Source organism: Pyrgilauda ruficollis, unplaced genomic scaffold, assembly GCF_017590135.1.
Source record: "Pyrgilauda ruficollis isolate IOZ18807 unplaced genomic scaffold, ASM1759013v1 scaffold9, whole genome shotgun sequence".
Lineage (NCBI taxonomy): Eukaryota > Metazoa > Chordata > Aves > Passeriformes > Passeridae > Pyrgilauda > Pyrgilauda ruficollis.
In genome coordinates, this window is record NW_024531043.1 from 9,860,282 (window position 1) to 9,879,998 (window position 19,717).

The 19,717-nt window shown below is 49.2% G+C and overlaps 1 protein-coding gene across 2 annotated transcripts in view; it reads left to right on the top strand.

The window, feature by feature from the left end:
• Positions 1–19,717, top strand: part of CORO1C (coronin 1C) — a 46,919-nt gene that overhangs the window by 7,127 nt on the left and 20,075 nt on the right. For both annotated transcript variants that reach the window (XM_041488269.1, XM_041488270.1), the window contains exon 2: positions 16,592–16,791. In XM_041488269.1, coding sequence (XP_041344203.1) covers positions 16,597–16,791 — 195 coding nt within the window. In that variant the 5' untranslated portion in view covers positions 16,592–16,596. The remainder of the gene's footprint in view (positions 1–16,591; positions 16,792–19,717) is intronic.

The following is a 19,717-nucleotide window of genomic DNA, read 5'->3' on the forward strand; positions in this document are numbered from 1 at the left end:
GGGCCCTTCCCGCGCGGGGCCGCCGAGCCCTCCGTGAGGCGGCGGCCGCTGTCAGCGCGGGGCCCGCGGCGGCAGCGCCCTCCCCGCACCGCCTCGGCCCCGGCCGCTCCCCGCTCCCTCCTTATTAGGCAGCGGCGCGGGGTCGCCGCCGCATCCGCATCCGGCCGGGGCCGCCGGGCAGGGCAAGCCCGGGGCGGGGCGGCGGCGCCGGGCGCTCCCGCCGCGCACCTGATGCCGCGGCGGGGACAGCGCTGGGGGGCTTTTGTTCGGCACGTTTTCCTTTTTTTTTTTTTTTTTTTTTTTTTTCCCCCCCCTTTTTTTTTCCCCCCCTTTTTTCTTTTTCCCCTCCCCTTTTCTTTCCGCCCGGCGATGCAGCAGCCGCTCGGTGCCACCGGCGTGTGCCGCCCCCGGAGCGCCCGTCCCCGCCGTGCACCATGGCAGAGGACAAAAGATGAGCGCCCTGATGGGGGTTTAGTTTGGGTTTATTTTTCGGAGGTTCCTGTAGAGCAGGTCCTCGTCACGGTGCTGTTAGGGGCTCTTGCGAGGCTGTGCAGATGTGTGGACTCCTGGGCTGTGTGACATGTCATTGAATCACCAGGGGATCCCGGAATGGTTGGGTTGGAAAGGACCTTAAGGACCATCTCGTCCTATCCCTTTGCTGTGGGCAGGTGTCCCTGGGCTTTGTTTTCCTATGCAGGAAGCCACGTTGTTTATGCCAAAGACTGAAATTTAAAGGCTGGTCCATACCTGTGCTTTATGAAATTCCCACTGATTCCATTAACAGCACGAGGGAAGATCTTGGACACATGGGCAGGTGTCCAACACCACCACTCAGAGGTTCAGCTGTAGGACACCGTGATGCCTTAACTGACTGATTGCACAGGAGACAGATCTGAAAAAAAGCAGAAAATAAAACAAGGCAGTGAAAGGTGCCGGGAAACAAAAGTGAGCCCGATGGAAGCAGTTTTATTGTTGAAGATAAGTGAGATGCGTTAGGGTTGGGGTTTTTTTAGCAGCTGGAGTTGGTCTGAGCACGTCTGTTCGTGCAGATGTGCGTGGGGATTACTGGAGCAAGACCAAGGACGGTGGCAAAATCAGAGAGGGATGTTCTGAACACACCAGGCTGCGGCTGATTTTCCAGTTCGCTGCTGAATTTCCCGATTTTGTTTTAATTTTAGGCCAGGCTGTTCCCAAATTACCTGGTGCCATCCTCTCCCTCTGTGTGCCTCCGTGGCACGCGCGAGGGAAGCTCTGGAGTGTGGGAAAATGGTGTGAACTGGCACAGCATGTCCTGGGAGAAGCGTGTTTGGATGTGGGGAAAGCAGCGGGTGTCGTGTGCGGGAGGCAGGAGAGGATTTATTCCATTTTCATTTGAATAACGAGCATTGAATCATCTTTTCTGCTCAAGGGGGGGGGGAAAATCCAGATGGCTGTGTGCTTGCAGGAAGGTTTTATTGCAGCTAATAGTGGTGTTTGCTAAGGACTGTGTACACAAAGGTAGAAGATCAAATACTTTTGTGGCAATGCCTGTTTATTTTGGGTATATGTGTTTTTCTGTGTTTTCGGTAGCCCCAGTAAGACCTGACACACTCGGGGACACGTCAGGCAGCATTTGCTTGGTGTTTGTTTCAGTACAGCACTTCATAATAGTAATTTTTCAATGGTCACTTCTAGCCTTTTATCCAGATTGCTTTAATCAGCATTTGTGTTCTCTGTTGGCATTGCTCTGTCTTCTCCTGAGCTGTCTTTTCAAACATCATTGGATTTTTTCAAGTGAAATCTTCATGCTTATTGCATCTGTCACTTCTGGGATTCACTCCAAGCGAAAGGCAGGGATTCAGTTTAATGGCAATGAGGAGGAATGTGCAGGAGGGGGAAATATCAGCTTTTCTCTGGGTGATGCAGCACAGAGTGCCCAGCTCTGCCCTCGGTGACATCGCGGTGGCCACGTCCAACATTTGACTTCAATGGCTCATTAAACCAAAACGTTGTGTTCTGATGGGGAGGGAATTATGCTCCTGGGTTTCGTTTGCTGATCAATTCCCAGGAATATCCCTGGGATGCCAGCTTCCCATTCTGAAGACACGAGCAAAACACTTCCTGGCCTGAGTTTGCAGCTCGGTGAGGTCATCAGTGCACCACTCCCAGGGCCAGGAATGTCCTCTTGGGCAAGCTCACAGGCACATTTTCACTTGACTTTTAAAGTCTGGTTTTGTTTGTTTTGATTTTGTTTTACTGAGGTTTTTGTGATAATCTCAGCCCTTCTCTGAGGATGTGTTGGAACAGAAACTCACTGAGGATTTGAAGTGCCCCAGTTTAAGCCTTTGCAGGGCATAGGAACAAGAATTAAATGTCTGTGTTCTCCTCTAGCTTGCTCCCTGTAGTCTCCCCCACTTAATATTTTTGGGCTGGCATATTCTGGTGGATAACTCTGAAATTGGTATGATTAGAAACTGCTTAGAACTTCAGTTTAGGCAGCTCCTGGAGCCATGTGTGAAGAGCCAGGCTGCTGGTGGCCTGTGCTGACAAGATGGGAACTGCTGAGTTTTTGTCACATTCTGTACTGTTGCTGGTGGTCGTGAACACCAAGTTAAAATGAAGCACAAAAAGGTTTTGGGCTTAGCTGAGTGACTCAGGAAAGCAGCAGTGAAAGTTCATTTTTCTGGATGTGTTGGCTCCACCAGTATGGTTGGGAATTGTTTACTGGGCCCTTTCTTTTTATCTGTTAATAGGATTGCTTTGTTCTGCTTTTCCTCCAGTGAGTAACCGTGCAAAAAAATGGATTATTTGTTTCTTTTTGAGGTTATAATTGTTCAGTACATGACTTTTTGTGGCTTTTCTCATCTCAAACCACACATAGGCATGTGAAATACCAGCGTGACACAGAACTGCTCAGCTGCTCCCAGGTTCCATTGGCAGCTTTGCAGGGCTTGTCCTTGGAGGAACAAATTGTCTGGAGAGGATCCTAATGGAATATACCAGCCATTAGTTGTATCACCAGCCATTAGTTGTGTTTGTGGGGTTGTGTAGGGAATATAAATCCAATCAGGATTAATGGCTGCAGATAATGATGTAGCTGGAAAGTAAAAGGTGGCTGTTGGTGTGACAAGTGGGTAATCCCATGAAATTCCTGATGCCAATAAGACAGGAGGGATCCCTTGGAGGAGACACCTCAAATGGAAGAGGATTTTGTGATGGAACATCCTGAAAACTTGAAAATCCTACTCTGTAGGTCAGGAAATTGACAGAGAAATACTGAAAATGACATCTGCTCCTGCCTCCAAAGGGAAAACCGGCGGGTTTTGACAGCTCTTGATGTGCCCGTGGTGGATGAAAGAGACCTCCTTGGTCTGGAAGTGACAAAACGTGGCCTTTTGGACCATTTCTCCTCTGTGCTGATGATTTAGAGGGAGAATCAAGGCAGAATCTAGGGAAAGGACAATTTCGTCAGCATGACCACTTTGCTTCTTCAACACCACTGGCTTTGTATTGGTGATAACAATAAATGATCTCTAATCTGCTTTTTGCTGAGCCTGTGGTGACGTTTGAGGTCTGGCTCTTGGTGGGAGAAGTTGCAGTGACTCTGACATTAAACTGGGCCTCTCAGCCCAGCATAATTAGGTTTGTCTTGTTTTCCTTTTTTAATAATTGAATTTGAAAGAGCAGTGGAAATAAACCAGTGGTGGGATCTGACTTAAAGTGATTAAAGCTCAGCCTGATGCTGAGATGAGCTCACAGCTCTCCTTGGAGTGTTGCTGAGCTGTGCTTGAGGCCAAATTTTCCCCTTAGGAAGGACCAAGATTTCCCTGTGGTTTTCCAGATTTTGGCTGCCATATATGTACGAGCAAGCACATAGGTAATAATTCTTCTGAGCTGAATATTAAGGCACATTTCTGCACATTTTTTAGCAGATGTGTCTGAGCAGGATTTCCTAAAACTCCATGGGAATGGTGTGCCTGAAACTACTCCTTGTTTGCATCCCTGTATGAACCTGGGCAGTGCATTGCACCTGCAGTTCCTGGTTTAAGTAATCCCTGGAAAATGGTGTTCAAATCACTCAGTTCTGAGTATTTGGAAATATGGGAACTTCCTCTCCCTCCCCCCTGGTTCTGCATATAGTTGCCATAGAGACCGTGTTCCGGAGTCCTTGAAAATCCATTGTTCCTCCCAAATAAACATAAAAATCTGCAGTATTAAAGCAGCACGTTTTGCATCATCCCGTTCCTAAGCATTCTTTCATCAGGAACTGTTGTGACAGGACAAGGAGCGATGGACTCAAACTGAAAAAGGGGAAATTTGACTTAGATTTAAGGAAGAAATTCTTCCCTGTGAGGGTGGCAAGGCCCTGGCACGAGGTGCCCAGAGCAGCTGTGTCTGCCCCTGGATCCCTGGAAGTGTCCAGGGCCAGGTTGGATGGGGTTTGGAGCAACCTGAGCTAGTGGAAGGTGTCCCTGCCCATGGCAGGAGGTGGAATGGGTTGGGCTTTAAGGTCCCTGCTAACCCAAACCAGTTTGTAAACCTGATGAGGACTTGACATTTTACAGTGTGCCAGACCTGGATGCTGGACAAACTGATAATGGGTGTAATTAGCAGCTCCAGGGATTAGCAGGCAGTAACAAATTCAATCCTTGGGAAGCAGCATGTCCCTTGGGAACTGGGCAAACTGGCCATGCTGGGCAGATGATGGCTTGATAGGGAAGATTGTCATCAGCAAAGCCTCAATGCTCAGACACCTGCTCAGGGCTGGAATTACCTCCTAGAGTAGCTTTTTTTCCTCCCCTTTTCACTTTAAATACTTAAAAAGCCCTCATGGTTTGTTGCTTCCTGCTGGAATCTGGATCTCCCAGCTGACTCAGGGTGTCTGCTTGGCATTTCCTTGGCATTTTTCATCATACCTGTGTGAAACAGATTGGAATCCTTCCTTCCAAGCTGGGAATGTGAGGTGACATGTTTTACTCAGGGTCTGGCAGGTCCTAGGCTGGGAATACTTTTAGCACGTACTACTTGTAGCAGGTACTACTAAGTGGAGTTGTTGTTTTACACATGCTTCAGGTATTTGCCCCAGCACATATGGTGGGATGTGTACATGTGGATAAATGACTTTTAATTTCTTACTTAATTCCCTTCTGCAGTACTTATATGAATGATACCATAGTTTGGAGGTTGGAGGCCCAAAGCTGTCTCATTCAGAGCAGGAGGTGTATTTCATTTTTCTTAAGTTTTCAGTGATACTTTTTAAAGTTTATTTGAATTTTTGGATCTGCTGAGATCAATTTGCAAGGCAGGAGAGAATCCTGAGCCAACTTAGGCAAACACAAGTTGCCAGACATTCCTCTGCAATATATTCTGCTTCAGCACAGCCTGAAGGGTGGGCACAAAGCTCTTCTAGCTCAGTGTTGCTGTGCTTCCAGCATCTTTTTCTTGGCCACTGCCAGAAAAATTGCTCCTTTCTGGAACAGTTTGTTCTGTGTGGTGTTTAAAGGTGCTGCTGTTTAAGGTGGGTGCCCCTGGTTAGGGCCAGGCTACCCTGGGGTTATCTCTCTGTTCTTCCCTTGGCTCCCTGATGTTTCTTTTGGGGGTAAAGGTTATCTTTTTGTTCTTTGTATCCCTGCTTTGCCACGTCCGTCTTCTGCTCTACTCAGGGTATTCTTAAGTGCTCTGCAAGCTCCCATAAAAACCAGCTGGGCTTATCTGGGTGTAATTCTGTTGTTTTGGCCGGGCTCCTCTGGAGCTGCTGGAAATGCCACAGGGATTCCCAAAGGACTGGAAGTGTGGGCTGCACGTGCAGCAACGTGACTGTCAAACCAAGAGGTAAGTAAAGCTTAAAGGTCATCAAGGCACAGGCTGTAATTTTTCACTGGAAACCAGTTCTCCAGCTGAGAGCAGCCAGCTGAAGGTGCAAGAATTCCCCAAGGAATCAGCCTTTGCCCAGTGTTGGGGTGGGTGTGATTCTCCCTGTCAGGGAAGCTCAGAGGTGGATGTGGGGCCACGGAGGTGTCAAGGACACGGGTAGGAATCTGAAATCTTCACAACCTAGAATGTTTATTAAAGCGCCTTAATAGACTAAATCCACTTCCCTAAGTTAATTTTTGGTTTCTTCCCTGCCCAGAGAAGTGGGAAAGGTGCTTTGTGTCACCCTTATGGTCTGACACCAGGTTGTGCCCCCTCATTGTTGTCCCATGACAGGTCAGTGAGAAAGAACATCTGTAGGACAGAGGAAATGTGTTTGAATTTGGAAGCTTCTGCTAAAACAGTTGTTTGGGGGGCTGTAATTGGCACCATGAGACAGGGATTTAAAATCAAGTTAGCAGATTGAACTATCTGGATTTGAGTTTCAGCCTCCTCCTGCCCCATCCTCCCTCCCCCAGCCCTGATTTCAAATTGCACGTTACGGAAACAGGACGGAATGACAATGGTGCTCTTGGAATTATAGGCTGCTTGGCCAGAAGAGCTGGCAGGACAGCAAATGGAAATGTGGAGAAACACACGCCAGTTCCAACTGGGAGCACTGAGATTCATTTTGCAGCTTGTTTGTTCTGCACTAAAATCCGAGATGTTGGCATTGTCCAGCCTGAACCTCCCACGTCCTGGGGTGAGGATGTTGTCTTGTCTTTGACAATTCACCGTTGTTTGGGTTATTTTGAGAACATTAAAAGCAGTTCAGTGTGGGGGCCTCACCTGTTGGGTGGGTGTTGTTGAGAGGTGGAAGGTGTTACTCAGGTTGTGCCAGCCAAGCTCATTGTCACTTTTTGGAGCAGAGTGTGTCCACTCGAAATTCCAGTGTGATGGACCACACTGCTCTGTGCTGTACCTCCAGCCTACCTGAGATGTTCTCCAGACTCCAGCCCATCCTGTGTGCTGTTACAGCAGGAGATGTGGTGTTATCCATGAGGTGCTGCCATTGCACTTGGTCATCCTGCTGCTCCCAGGTCACATTCCCCAAGGCAGCTCCGCTTCTCCGCGGGCTCCCGGCGGGGCTGGGAGCTGTGCTCGGTCCAGCAGAACTCAGAGCCACTGTGGTCAGGCCAGGTCATGTGGAGAACACTGCTCCTCGCTTGGTCAGTCTGACTCACTCTTGGCCAGGCTCTTTGGGAGCCTTGGTTGTGCTGATCTGTTGTTTCTGCCTTATTCTGGAGTTGGAAGGAATTTGTGTCCCAGTTAATTTGGTGTTTGGAGCAGAGGGTTCTGCAGGTCCTGGTTCCCTGATGGTGCAGTTCTCTAGGAGAACAGTGCTCTGGGACATGCAGCCTTTTATCTGTGAGACTATTTACCTCTTAAAACACCTTTAATGTTTAGAATTTTTTCCTGTGAATGCCAAGGGATGTTGCAATTGAGGAATGAAAAACAGCTTATCTATTCCTCTGGGGATTGGGCTGGAGCCCCTCTGCTCTGGAGCCAGGCTGGGAGAGCTGGGGGTGCTCATCTGGAGAAGAAAAGGCTCCAGGGAGACCTTAGAGCTCCTTCCAGTGCCTAAAGGGGCTTCAGAAGAGCTGGAGAGGAACTTTGGACAAGGGACAACACCTTTTCTGTTAGAAAAAGGTGCTTGCTTGGTTGGTTTGGAATGCTGGGATCTGGTGGTGATTTGGTGAGAATTTCATGAAGCTGTGCTGGAGAACAGCTCTTTTTCTGTTCATAACCACCAACCTTTGCCCAAAAAAAAGAAAAGCCTCCAATGTATCTCAGGAATACAGTCTGGAAAATGCTGGCATGTAACCTTTGAGTGAGAGAGGAATCCAGCGGGTTGGGGCAGCAGCTCTGACCAGATTGCTACTTCCCTGTTAGCTCTGATAAGAGAACTAGGTCAGTGCTGGGGAGAAGCATTTTATCACTGGATTCCCTTTGCTGGAATCCTGGGAGAGCTGTGCACTCCTGCTTGTGTTTCCCTTGGGATCACAGCGTGGTCTGGAGCCCTGTTCTTCCCTCCTCCCCATGGGTGTCAGGAGCATCCCTGGGGCTGCTGTGGTGTCTCTGGCTGCAGCTCCCAGGGCTGTTGTTCAGGATATTGCTCTGTCTCCTGGCAGTGGATGGGATACACCGTGCAAAGAAATTTCTCTGGTGTTTATTCCAGTGGAAAAGAAAAGGAAGGATTTTTGGAGGGGATGATGTGAAAGGCCACGACCTTCTGTGGTCGGCTGCTGGAACAGCAGTGTCGGAGGTGGGAGTGTGTGGGAGGTTTCCCTTTCCTTGTCCAGTAAAAAGCTTCTGTGGTGTCCAACCACTGTGCAACTGTCTGTGCTGGCAGCAAAAGCAGAAGCTGAAATGCAGGGATCACAGAATGTTAGAATGGTTTGGGTCGGAAGGGACCTTAAAGCTGATCTCATTCCACCCCCTGCCATGGGCAGGGACACCTTCCATACTCCAGCCTGGATTTGAATGCACTGAGGCACCTGGAATGTTCAATCCCTGCTCTCCTAGCCCTTTATTTTGTATGCTACTTGCCTTTATGAGGTTTTGTCCTGAGTTTTAATCCTTTGTTTTCATCTCCACTTTGCTCTCCTCTTTTCATTTTAATACCCTTTTTTGTCCAGCTTATGGTAACATCCCCCACCACCTATGAGGTGGGGCAGCTTTAGTGCCAGCTTTAGTGCCAGCTTTTAGAGGATGCTCTAAAATATATAAACCCAAAAGAAGAGGTTGTTTGGAGGCTGCTGCTCCAGTGCAGCAGAACTCCCATTCCTGCTGGTGTCTCCCTTTGCTGGTTCCCCATCACTCTATGGCTCCTGCTGAATTATTTCATGTAATGATTTTTGTGTGCATTCATTGCTCTGCCTTTCTGGTAGATGACACAGATTAAATGAAGCCAGACAACGCTCTCAGTTCGGGGTAATGACTTTAACTGCGGCGTCCTTTTGTCACTGCAAATTATGGTCAATGATGTAATGCTGGATGTGGAGATACAGTGACAGGGTGTGGGAGGGGTAAGATCATCCCAGAAGGGTTTGGCTTGGAAGGGAGCTTCAAGCTCATCTCATTCCACCTCCCTGCCACAGGCAGGGATACCTTCCACAACCAGGTGATTCCCCAAAAAGATTAATTATTTATCCCTGGAAATCCTGAAGTGAAAATAGCCCCGGGGGGGAGATGTGAGACGAGCACACACAGGTAAACCCTCAGGAAATAACGAGTCCTTGGTGATCCTGGGAGATTTGAGCTCTACAGACACTTCTGACTCAAGAGTTCTTCATATTCTGAAGGTTTTCATATGATCATTTCAGGTTACAGCTCTGAAATCCAGAGTTGTATCAAGTGTTTCACAGGTTGCAGCCAACACCTTGCACTTTGTCCAGAACAGAAATTTCAGTTTATTCAAAGTTTGGGTTGTGTTACATTTTTGAATGTGCTGGACTCCCCAGTTGAGATATAATCAAATTCCCTGGTAGTTTGTGGTTTAGGTTCCCATCCCAAAATAGAATCTTGCCAGTGGTAGAACAGCTGGAAATTTCAGTATTAAGTTCATATTCCAGCTTTTTGTCTTTAAAATGAAGTGAAATCAGATGGCAGGGTCTTGCTCAACCTAGGCTCAAGTAACCAAAGGCTGAAAATAATCTGCACACAAATATGATGTGTTTTGGAATTGTGACCATCTGTAGTAGTGTTCACCTTTGTTTTAAATAACTCTGAACAGCTGAAAACAACAGTTCTGTCAGCAATGGACTGGATATGGATTGATTGGAAAAGGGATACACAGAGGGATGAGAGTTGTGTTTAAAAGCACAGAAACTGCATCAAGGCATTCGTGGCTGTTCCCTTTTTCTGCTTTCGTGTGAAGTTGTGGGGTGAGCTGAACTTTTTGTGGCCATGTGACATTTTTTCCCCCCACATCCTTCTTTGCTCAAGTCTTGCAAGGTTTCGAATCACGAGACTGAGTTCTTTGGTTCCATGGATCCTTGGAGAGGGAGATGAAGTTCTCCAAGAGCATGGAGTGACAGGACAGGGGGGAATGGGTTCAAACTGAACAAGGGTAGATTTAGATGAGATAATAGGAGAAATTGTTCCCTGTGAGGGTGGTGAGGCCCAGGGTGCCCAGAGAAGCTGTGGCTGCCCCATCCCTGGTCCAGGGCCAGGTTTGACAGGGCTTGGAGCAACCTGGGCTAGTGGAAGGTGTCCCTGCCCATGGCAGGGGGTGGAACTGGGTGAGCTTTAATTCCTCTTCCAACCCAAACCAAACCATTCTGGGATTTTATTATACTGATTCCTCCTCCAGCCTTGTTGGTGACATGCTGGTGACAGTGGTGGAAGATTTCCCTGGAATAGGTGTGCAGCTGGACTGAGCCCAGGGCAGGTGTGTCCCTGGCCCTGTGACTGGGCATGGCCCTGGGTCACTGAGAACCCCAGAGCTTTCACAGCCAAGGCTCTGGAGTGAAAAAATGCCAGAAGGGAGAAATTAGGAAAAAAACCTGGAGGTCTCTGTGCCTTTTCTCAGTGGGTGCAGCTCTTGGCTCAGGAGCCATCCTTGCCATGAGGAGCACGAGGGGATGGAGGTGTTTTAATGGCCTCAAACCCTCTGAATGCCTCTGTCCTCCCTTCCAGTGAGCCTCTCTACCTTATCTTCCATAGGATGTTCAAAGTGCTCCCAGGAAGGAATTAGCAGATTCCTTGTGGGCTTTTCTCTGGTGCTTATCTCCATGATGGCAAACTGCTCTGCAGATGTGGCTCAGCTCTGCTCCCAGAGGGTGTTCTCTCCATGCCAGGGGCAGCTTGCAACATCCATGGCCTGGTTTGGGTTTAGGATTGTAACACACTTCCTAGATTTTTTTGTAAAACCAGCTCTGAGCACAGAGCTGGTTTGCTGGTGAGGTTTTGCTGATGAGGCCCAAGAGGTTCAGCCCAGCTGAGGCCACTGAGGCCTCACAGTTGGTATTTGGGGATCCTCTGGGCTTTCCCATGTTGCAGTTTCACCAATGGGACCCTGTCCATGCTGACCCCTGGACCCCATCCATCCCATAACACCATCCATAATTGCTGCTGGTGCACTGCCTATAGAATTATTGATGTTGGAAAAGACCTTTAAGATCATCAAGTCCAACCATTGACCTCTTAATTTTTATTTTTCTTAATCTGCTTCTCATTTTTTAACAATCATGACTGGATTCCAAAGCTCCTCAGCAAGGCTCAGACTGGGAGTTTGGGGATTCACCATCAACAGCTGCAACTTGACTTTTTCCACTTAAGGAAGAGCCTTTCCAGTCCCAAGTACTTTTCTAAATGCTGTTCTTCCTATTCACTGGATTTGTATCTCCTCACCCCCCTTAACAGTAGCCTCTGGCTGTCTGACTTCAACTGGCCTTTTATTCCAATGCCTCCCTTTCCAGAAGGGATCACAATCACATGGGCTGAGCAGGATTTTGCCATTAGTGGGGGGTTTTCCTGTAAGTGTTCCCTAGCAGGATGCATTTCCTCTTGCATAAGCAGGCTGCAAACCCTCCGAAGCCACAGAAATCCATCTGTTGGATTCTTGAGACAGATAAATCCTTTATAAACAGGAAAATGGGCAAACTCATGGTAGCTCTTGTGACACATCGTGATGGGAGATCAGAAAGGAGCGGAATGAAAAGTGTCCCTGTGCGAGCGCGGCCGGCGGCGTCCAGCCTTTCCAGGGTCCTTTCAAAAGCTGCCACAAGGGCTGGGCTGTTCAGAGGGCACAAACTGGCAGATGAACCCAAAGTTTTGGTAAAATTCAGCTGGAAGTCACTCAGGGAGGGAATAAATAAGAGGTTTGAAGGCTCGTTCCTCTGTCCCCACCAAGATGCCGTGTGTGGCCGAGCGGGATCCAGGAGCTCAGCAGCCGTAGATCTGTCAGCACTTCTATTGTGGAGGCCTTTGCAGGGTGTCCAAAGCTTCTGTTTTAATTTTGCTGAGGGTTGTAACTCTGGCTAAATTTAAAGGCCTTTCAGCTCCCAGTCAGGAGGTTTTAAATCCTCTAATTTCGCACTTTACCCCCCAAAAATATGTTCTGTCTAGCAAGTGGGTAGGGAGTTCCTTAGCCAACGTTTAACAGCATAGATAATGATCTAATTAACTTCTTTTTGTAATGCTCATGTTCCAAGTTCACTTCCTAAGAGAAAATCCCCAGCACAGCCCCATTAGCCATGGATACACTTCCTTACCCACTTGGGTATTTCCAAAGTCACTTCTCAAGGTTCCCCGAACCACCCAGGTCATCCTTTTGCAAGTGTGATAGAGGCTGAATCAGCCTTTCCTTAGGCTGAATCATCTCAGGTGTTGCTGTCTCACTTGGTAATCCTAAAAGTGGCACAAAAAAGACATGGACCTGTTAGAGCAGGTCCAGGGGAGGCAACGGAGCTGCTTTGAGGGCTGGAGCCCCTCTGCTCTGGAGCCAGGCTGGGAGAGCTGGGGGTGTTCACCTGGAGAAGAGGAGGCTCCATGGAGACCTTAGAGCCATTTCCAGTGCCTAAAGGGACTCCAGGAGAGCTGGAGAGGGACTTTGGATAAAGGATGGAGTGACAGGACAAGGGGGAATTTCTTTAAGACAAAAGAGGGTAGATTTAGATGGGATACTGGGAAGCAATTCCTGACTATGAAGGTGGTGAGGCCCTGGCTCGGGTTTCCCAGAGAAGCTGTGATGCCCCTGGATCCCAAGGCCAGGCTGGGAGGTGTCCCTGCCCATGGCAGGGGGTGGAAGAGGATGACCTTTCATGATCCTTCCAAACCTTTCCATGAATTGGCCAGGCCTGGAGCTGCTGCCTGTGACCCTGCTGAGAGAACCTGCAGCAACCAAACTGAGCTGTGGATTTTCTTGGAGATGGATTAGGAGGAAGAGGAGAAGAGAGGGCATCCTTTGCACGGCAGGATTGAGAAGCAAAGAGGAAACTAAACACTCTTCCCATTTAGGGACAGTCTGTGGCAGGGCTGGTACTCTTTTTGGGGTGCTCAGGCTCCCTCTCCCCTCGTTGGGTTTTTCACCTGCTCTCCCTGCTGAGCTGAAAGAGTCGCAGCCGCTGCTCCTTCCAACCACGACCAGCACATTCCCCCCCTCCTTCTCCTTGGAGAGCTGCCAGATCAAAATGGCTCTGATCCAACGCCAAGAATCACTCCCTTTGCTATGGAAATGAGCACTTGGAGGCTGCTCACCATGTGTTGATCAGAGAGTTCCTGCTAAGGATGATGAGCTGTAGGTGGGGAAGAGGGCAGGGAAGGTGTGTTCCAACAGATCCCTTTGGAACAAATGAGGATATTTTTGGAGGCATCTGAACTCTCTGCATTTTTAAAAAGTCATTTATAGAAAACCGAATGATTACCCTTTGCATCAGAGGGTGAAAATGAGGGAAATCAAGTAGCTGGATTTCACCATGGGGTAAAGAGTTTCTCTTCTGTGAAAGTGGAAGGGGTGACAGATCCCCAGCATCTGATATTTGAAATTTAATATTTTTTTCCTGCTGTTCTGGTATTGATCAAGTGAAGAAGTGATACAATTATCCAAGTGATACAAATAATCCTTTGTAACCATCACACCTGAATTGCCAGCACTGGAGCAGCCCCATTCCCAGCCCCCTGGCTTTGTGGGATGTGATTCCAGGCAATTTGCTGTGCTGGCTCAGCACGACAAGTTCAAACCTTCTCTTTACCTTCTTCCCAACAGTCTGATTTTAATCTGGATTCACAGCAGGGTGGGAATGTTGCCAGGGGGTGAACACTCCTGGAAATCCACCGTGCACAAAGCAGGAGCCTTTTCGCTGCTCCTGGATGAGTTGTGCAGGCAGGGTTTGCTGCAGGGGGTGGGACAGGGCTGAGGTGTCACACTGGGCTTGGGAGAACATTCCCAATATCCTGGGCGTGGCCTGGGGTCACCTGGAATGGTGGGAAAATGGGGGTGATGCTGCTCTTGCGTGGTGCTCACTGCCAGACCTGGCCATGGACTCAGAGGTTCAGCTGAGCCTTCCCAGCTCTGGGAGGAGCCCTCGGGAGGGAATTGTGTGACAGGGCTCGGAATGAGTCGACACAAATCAGTAACTGGGCGTGGAACTGCATTTTTTATGATGTGTCTTAACTGAAGCTTGAGACTTCAGCATTTCTTGGCATTTGGGCATCTTGGAGTTGAAATTCACCTTTTCTTTGTGCATGATTTGGTGAGGCTGGGATCATGCTGGAAGTGTCCAAGGCCAGGTTGGATAGGAGTAGTGCAAGGTGTCCCTGCCTATGGCAGGAGGTGGAAGTGGATGAGTTTTAAGGTCCCTTCCAAGCCAAACCATTCCATGATTTTAGTTAGTGCTCTCACCTGCTGGCTGGAGCTGGAGAGCAGCTCCTGGTTTATGACTTCCCATCACACTCGGGTGTTCCGGGGTGTGTCCATCGTGGAACAGGCCTTTGATTTGTGCTCTGAGGGAAAGAAAGTTCATTACATAATTCCAGTAACTAATGGAAGTAGAGAGGAAGCCTAAGTTCAGCTGCAATAGGATAGAAATCATTAACAATTTCCATATAGCTCTTTTCTGTGGACACCTTAAACACCTCATTTCTTCCCAAAATTTTGCACTTAAAACCTATTTTTTTCTTAAACATTCTTAATTCTCTTTAAAATATCAGTATGGCAGAGGTACTGTGGGGAACCCCTACCTGCTCTCCGTGGAGAGCAGAGCCCATGGAGCATGAAGGCGTTCGGTGGCCTCCACCCCACACCTGGGACAGGTGTCCCCACCACAAAACTGACCCCAAATCCATATGAACTGGGCACACTGGTGGCTCCAGTGGCACTGGTACATCCCTGTCCCAGCAGCTGAGCCACTGTAGAAGTGACCAGTGCCAGTTCCCAAATGGGCTCTGGTGCAAAACAAATGCTCTGCTCCTTCTCCCTTATCTCTGCAGAACTGGAGAGTTTCACTGCAGAGCTGTCTGTTTCGTTAATTGGAACATTTCCCTCCTCTTCAAACACATTCCGTGGCATTTCCCGGCTCTGATGAGCGCTTCCCTGCAGTTATCCCGCTTTTTGTCGTGGTTAATTTTTTATTTCACCTCCCAGACTACAAAACAGCCATCAAGCTCTTTGCTTCCCTGCGAAGCCTTTGCAGTCACAGACAGCCCTGTGAGCTTTCATCACCTTTGCAGCAGACAGCCTGGGAGCAGGGATTTGGGATAGAACCACATTCCCAGTCTCTCACTCTGGAACATTGCACTGGAGTGAGGAGCTCTGGGGACTGAGCAGTTTTTCCCAGCCTCTCCATGTGCTTGGGGACCTTCTGGGAGGAGAGATAGGAGGTGGACTCTGCTTATTTTTATTTTTTCCCCTTTTTTTTTTTTTTTTTTTTTTTTGCTATCCCCAGAGACTGGGACAGAAATATTTTTCCCATATGTAAAAGCAAGATGCTGTATGGAGGCTCTTCTTCTGCTCCATCTTCTCTGAGGGAGAAAGTCTGGGATGATGGAAAAGCCCTTCCCAGATGTGAGGGCTCCATAGGTTGTATCCCTGGTCCAAGGCTGGTGTTGTGCCTATGTCTTGTCCCAGGTGCTGGAATTTTCCACACCAATTCCCTTTTCCTCTATTCTAACTCCAGCATTCTTGAAAATAATTTTTCTCAAGAAATGCTACAGACACACCAAGTTAATTGGAGTCATTAACTTGTTTCCATTACTCCTTTCTGCCTAGGAAACAAATTTTTTTAGGGTGATTTTGGAGTTAGAAGAAAGAACTGGAAGCTAGGGAACATGTGGAACCACTTCACAGGAACACCGGATTTTGAGAACTTGCATTTTTATTTACATCTTCTGGACCCTGTCTGACTTGAAAGTAAACAAGTTCAATCCAAGACTAGATTTATCCCTGAAAATATGTGGAGACTTGTCTAAAAACTGCTTTTGGGATTAGGAACTTCCTTTACTGCAGTCAGGGAACACATTTACAGTGGGGAAATTAATGCTTAACTGGCAAATTCTGTAAAAGCCCCCTGGAAATGCAGTTGGGTTGGGCTGGGTGCAAAACAACCTTAAATTTTAGTTAATAAAAGAAGGAAAAAGCAAAGCTGGCTGAGAACTTGGCAGGTCTTAAGGTGGAGGTGGAAGTGTCCAAGGCCAGGTTGGATGGGGCTTGGAACAACCTGGGATAGTGGAAGGTGTCCCTGCCCATGGCAGGGGGTGGAATGGGATCGATTTTAAGGTCTTTGGTGCCAAGAGGACGGTGCCAGACTCTTTCCAGTGCCAAACAACAGGATGAGGAGCAATGGCCATAAACTAAACCATGTGGAATTCCACCTCAACATGAGGAAGAACCTCTTCCCATGGAGGGTGGCCGAGCACTGGAACTGCCCAGGGAGGGCATGGAATCTCCCTGTCTGGAGAAATCCCAAACCCACCTGGATGCATTCCTGTGTCACCTGCTCCGGGTGACGCTGCTGTGGCAGAGGGCTGGACTGGGTGATCTCCAGAGATCCCTTCCCACCCCAACCATTCTGGGATTCTTCCAACCCAAACCATTCCACGATTCTACGAACAGCGAGCGAATCCGTGTTTCTGCGTTGCCGAAAGCGTGGCCATGGAGCAGATGAGAACATCCAGTGTTGATCCTTGTCCAGGAATCTCCTGGACAACCAGGACATCCTTTCCATGCAACTGACCCTCTCCTTTTGCATTTTGTGTGCAGACACGATGAGGCGGGTGGTACGACAGAGCAAATTCCGGCACGTCTTCGGCCAGGCGGTGAAGAACGACCAGTGCTACGACGACATCCGCGTGTCCCGCGTCACCTGGGACAGCTCCTTCTGCGCCGTCAACCCCCGCTTCGTGGCCATCATCGTGGATGCCAGCGGTGGGGGAGCCTTCCTGGTGCTGCCTCTGCACAAGGTAAGTGCTGCTGGAATGCTTCTTGAGTTGCCTGCTCAGCTGTGCTGTCATCGCGACGTTTCTTTGGGAATAATGAAGGCTGTGGTGACAGCGGCTGCTCAGTGGTGCCATGTATGAATGTGTTTAATGTCTGTAATCAGTCTGATGCTTTCTGTACGTTAAACACAACAAACAAGCTGTTTGCTTGACTCATCTGAGCTGATTCTGGCAGAACTTTCCACGTAGAATCGTATTTTAGAAGCCTTTTTATGATCAAGTCTGGTTTTTCTACTGTCAGGGATTCAGCTTTTTTTTGAACCACCTGAATCCAACTGCTCCTTGCAGAGTTAAACCAGGAACCACCTGAGCCCAGCTGCTTCTTGAAAGTTAAACCAGGAACTATCTGAATCTAGCTGCTCCTTGCAGAATTCATTCAGGAATACACCTGACCCAAATTGCTCCTTGCAGCCCCACATTTGGAGGGATGCAGAGGAATGAGCTAGTTCCAAGGAAGGCATTCCTGTTGCCCCTGGTCCTGAATGGAAAAGTCACATCCATCTTCTGGAGGAGATTCTTCTCATCTCTTTCTGTAATGCTTAACCAGCAAATTCTTGTGATCAAAAGACTTTTTTTTGCAACATTCTTTTCTCTGTGACCCTCAAACTCCTCTCTTAAGCCTGTGGTTAAGTTGTCCTCAGTCTGTCATCAGTTCCCAGCTCCACTTCCAGATCTGCCCTGTGGAATACAGAATTAGTGCCCAGGATCAGCACAACTTCGACCCGGCCAGGGCAGAGCGGAGGCAGCGACGTCTCCGTCGTGTTAAGCAAAGCCAAACCCCAACCTCCCAAAATAGCTCAGCTTGCTGCTCTGATGAGAGCCCTTCCCTGCTTAGGGCTCATCCTCAGGCCACGTGTCCTCCTCCTGCCTGGACCACGCGTGGTGGCACTTGGTGGCCCTGCCCTGGATTAGGAATTCCTCGTTCAGCTGCATCACAGCACAGATGCTGACAGCTGGGCTTGTGCATCCCTCTTTTCCTCTCTTATATCCCAATGTTTGGAGCACAAATCTGATGATGGAGATTGGGGGCTCAGCCTGGAGGAAAGGAGGGTCAGGGAGGACCCTCTGGTTCTCCACAAATCCCTGACAGGAGGGGACAGCCAGTGGGGGTCAGGCTGTGCTCCCAGGAAAGAGGGACAGACCCAGAGGGAACAGCCTCAAGTTGTGTAAAAGGAGGTTTAGACTGGATATTGTGGAGAAGTTCTTCATGGAAAGGGTTCTCAGGCACTGGAACAGGCTGCCCTGAGCAGTGATGGAGTCCCCATCCCTGGAGGGATTTAAAAGCCTTGTGGATGTGGCACTTGGGGACATGATGGCCTTGGCAGTGCTGGGGGAACAGTTGGACTCAGTGGTCTCAGAGGGCTTTTCCAACGTTAATGATGCCATGATTCTGTGTTTTCTCAGTCCCTGGCAGAAATTCCTGTTATTTCTGAGTGCCCTTTTGGCATTTTTAAGTACCATCTTTGGTGTTATTTTCACATCCATTCTGTTCTTCCTCCCACTCTCTTATTTATCACTGCCTTGGTGCCCTCAGTTCCATTCCTGCCTTCCACAGGCATTTAATATCCACATCTGAGGAGGTTCCATGGGAAGCTGGAGGAGCTGTGGCCCTCACCCCCAGCCTGACACGTTCTTTTGCAATGCAGTGCTTTGCTGGCTCTGCTCTAACCAGTTCCTGTATTCCGCATTTATTTTTATAGCCTGGGCTGATGAAATTGTTCCTTTAGTTCCTTCAACACCCTAAATAAAATTTGGATTTCTCTTTGAGCCTGTTTAGCACAGATACTTATTAAGCTCCCCGCAGCAAAATCCTTGTTGTTATAGTCAAGAAAAAAAAAGGCAATTTTCAACCATGGGATTGGGCTAATTTTAAAATTGAGCCATAAAAATACACTTGCTGCATTTCTGCAGGGGAAATGTCCCATAACGACATCGTGGTGCTCAATCCCAGCGCTTTGCGGCTCACTGGGAATTACCTGGGATGTGGCTGACCCTTGGTGCGGGAGCACAGAAAAAGGGGCGATTTTACTCGTTTTAATGTGCTTTTCTTGCCAGTTCTCACTGACATTACAGGGTTCTGTTGTGGCCGGGGTTTATCACTGCCGGGCTGGAGGCTCCCAGCTCCCTCCCGGCGCTGAGCGAGAGGTCTGGGGGTGTTTTTGGGGCGGGATGAGCCCCGCGGGACCCCGCTCCCCGCACCCATGTGCTCGGGAGGGGGGGACGGCCACCGGCGGCAGGGGAAGCCCCGCCCCTCCGCGCGCGCGCACCCGCGCTCACCGCAGCGGCACTGCGGCGGCCGCGGCTTTTTACCTTATATGGTCATGGCAGCGCTCGCGGCCGCCGCGCTGATTGGCGGGGGCGGGGGCGCGGCGCGGCAAGTGCGCGGGAATTAACCCGTGAGCGCGGGAATTCATTAACCCGTGTGTGTGCGGGAATTCATTAACCCGTGTGTGTGCGGGATTTAACCCGTGTGTGTGCGGGAATTCATTAACCCGTGTGTGTGCGGGATTTAACCCGTGTGTGTGCGGGAATTCATTAATTCATTAACCCGTGTGTGCGGTAGTTAACCCGTGTGTGTGCGGGAATTCATTAACCCGTGTGTGCGGGAGTTAACCCGTGTGTGTGCGGGAATTCATTAACCCGTGAGCGCGGGAATTCATTAACCCGTGTGTGTGCGGGATTTAACCCGTGTGTGCGCGGGAATTCATTAACCCGAGTGTGCGGGAATTAACTAACCCGTGAGTGCGGGATTTAACCCGTGTGCACGGGAATTAAGCCGTGTGTGTGCACGAACGAAGCCCAGTGCCCGCACGTCCCCGCCGCGTCCCCAGCTCCCCCGTGCTGCCGAGGCTCTCTCTGTCCCCCCGCGCCAAGCGGGAGACGCAGGGGC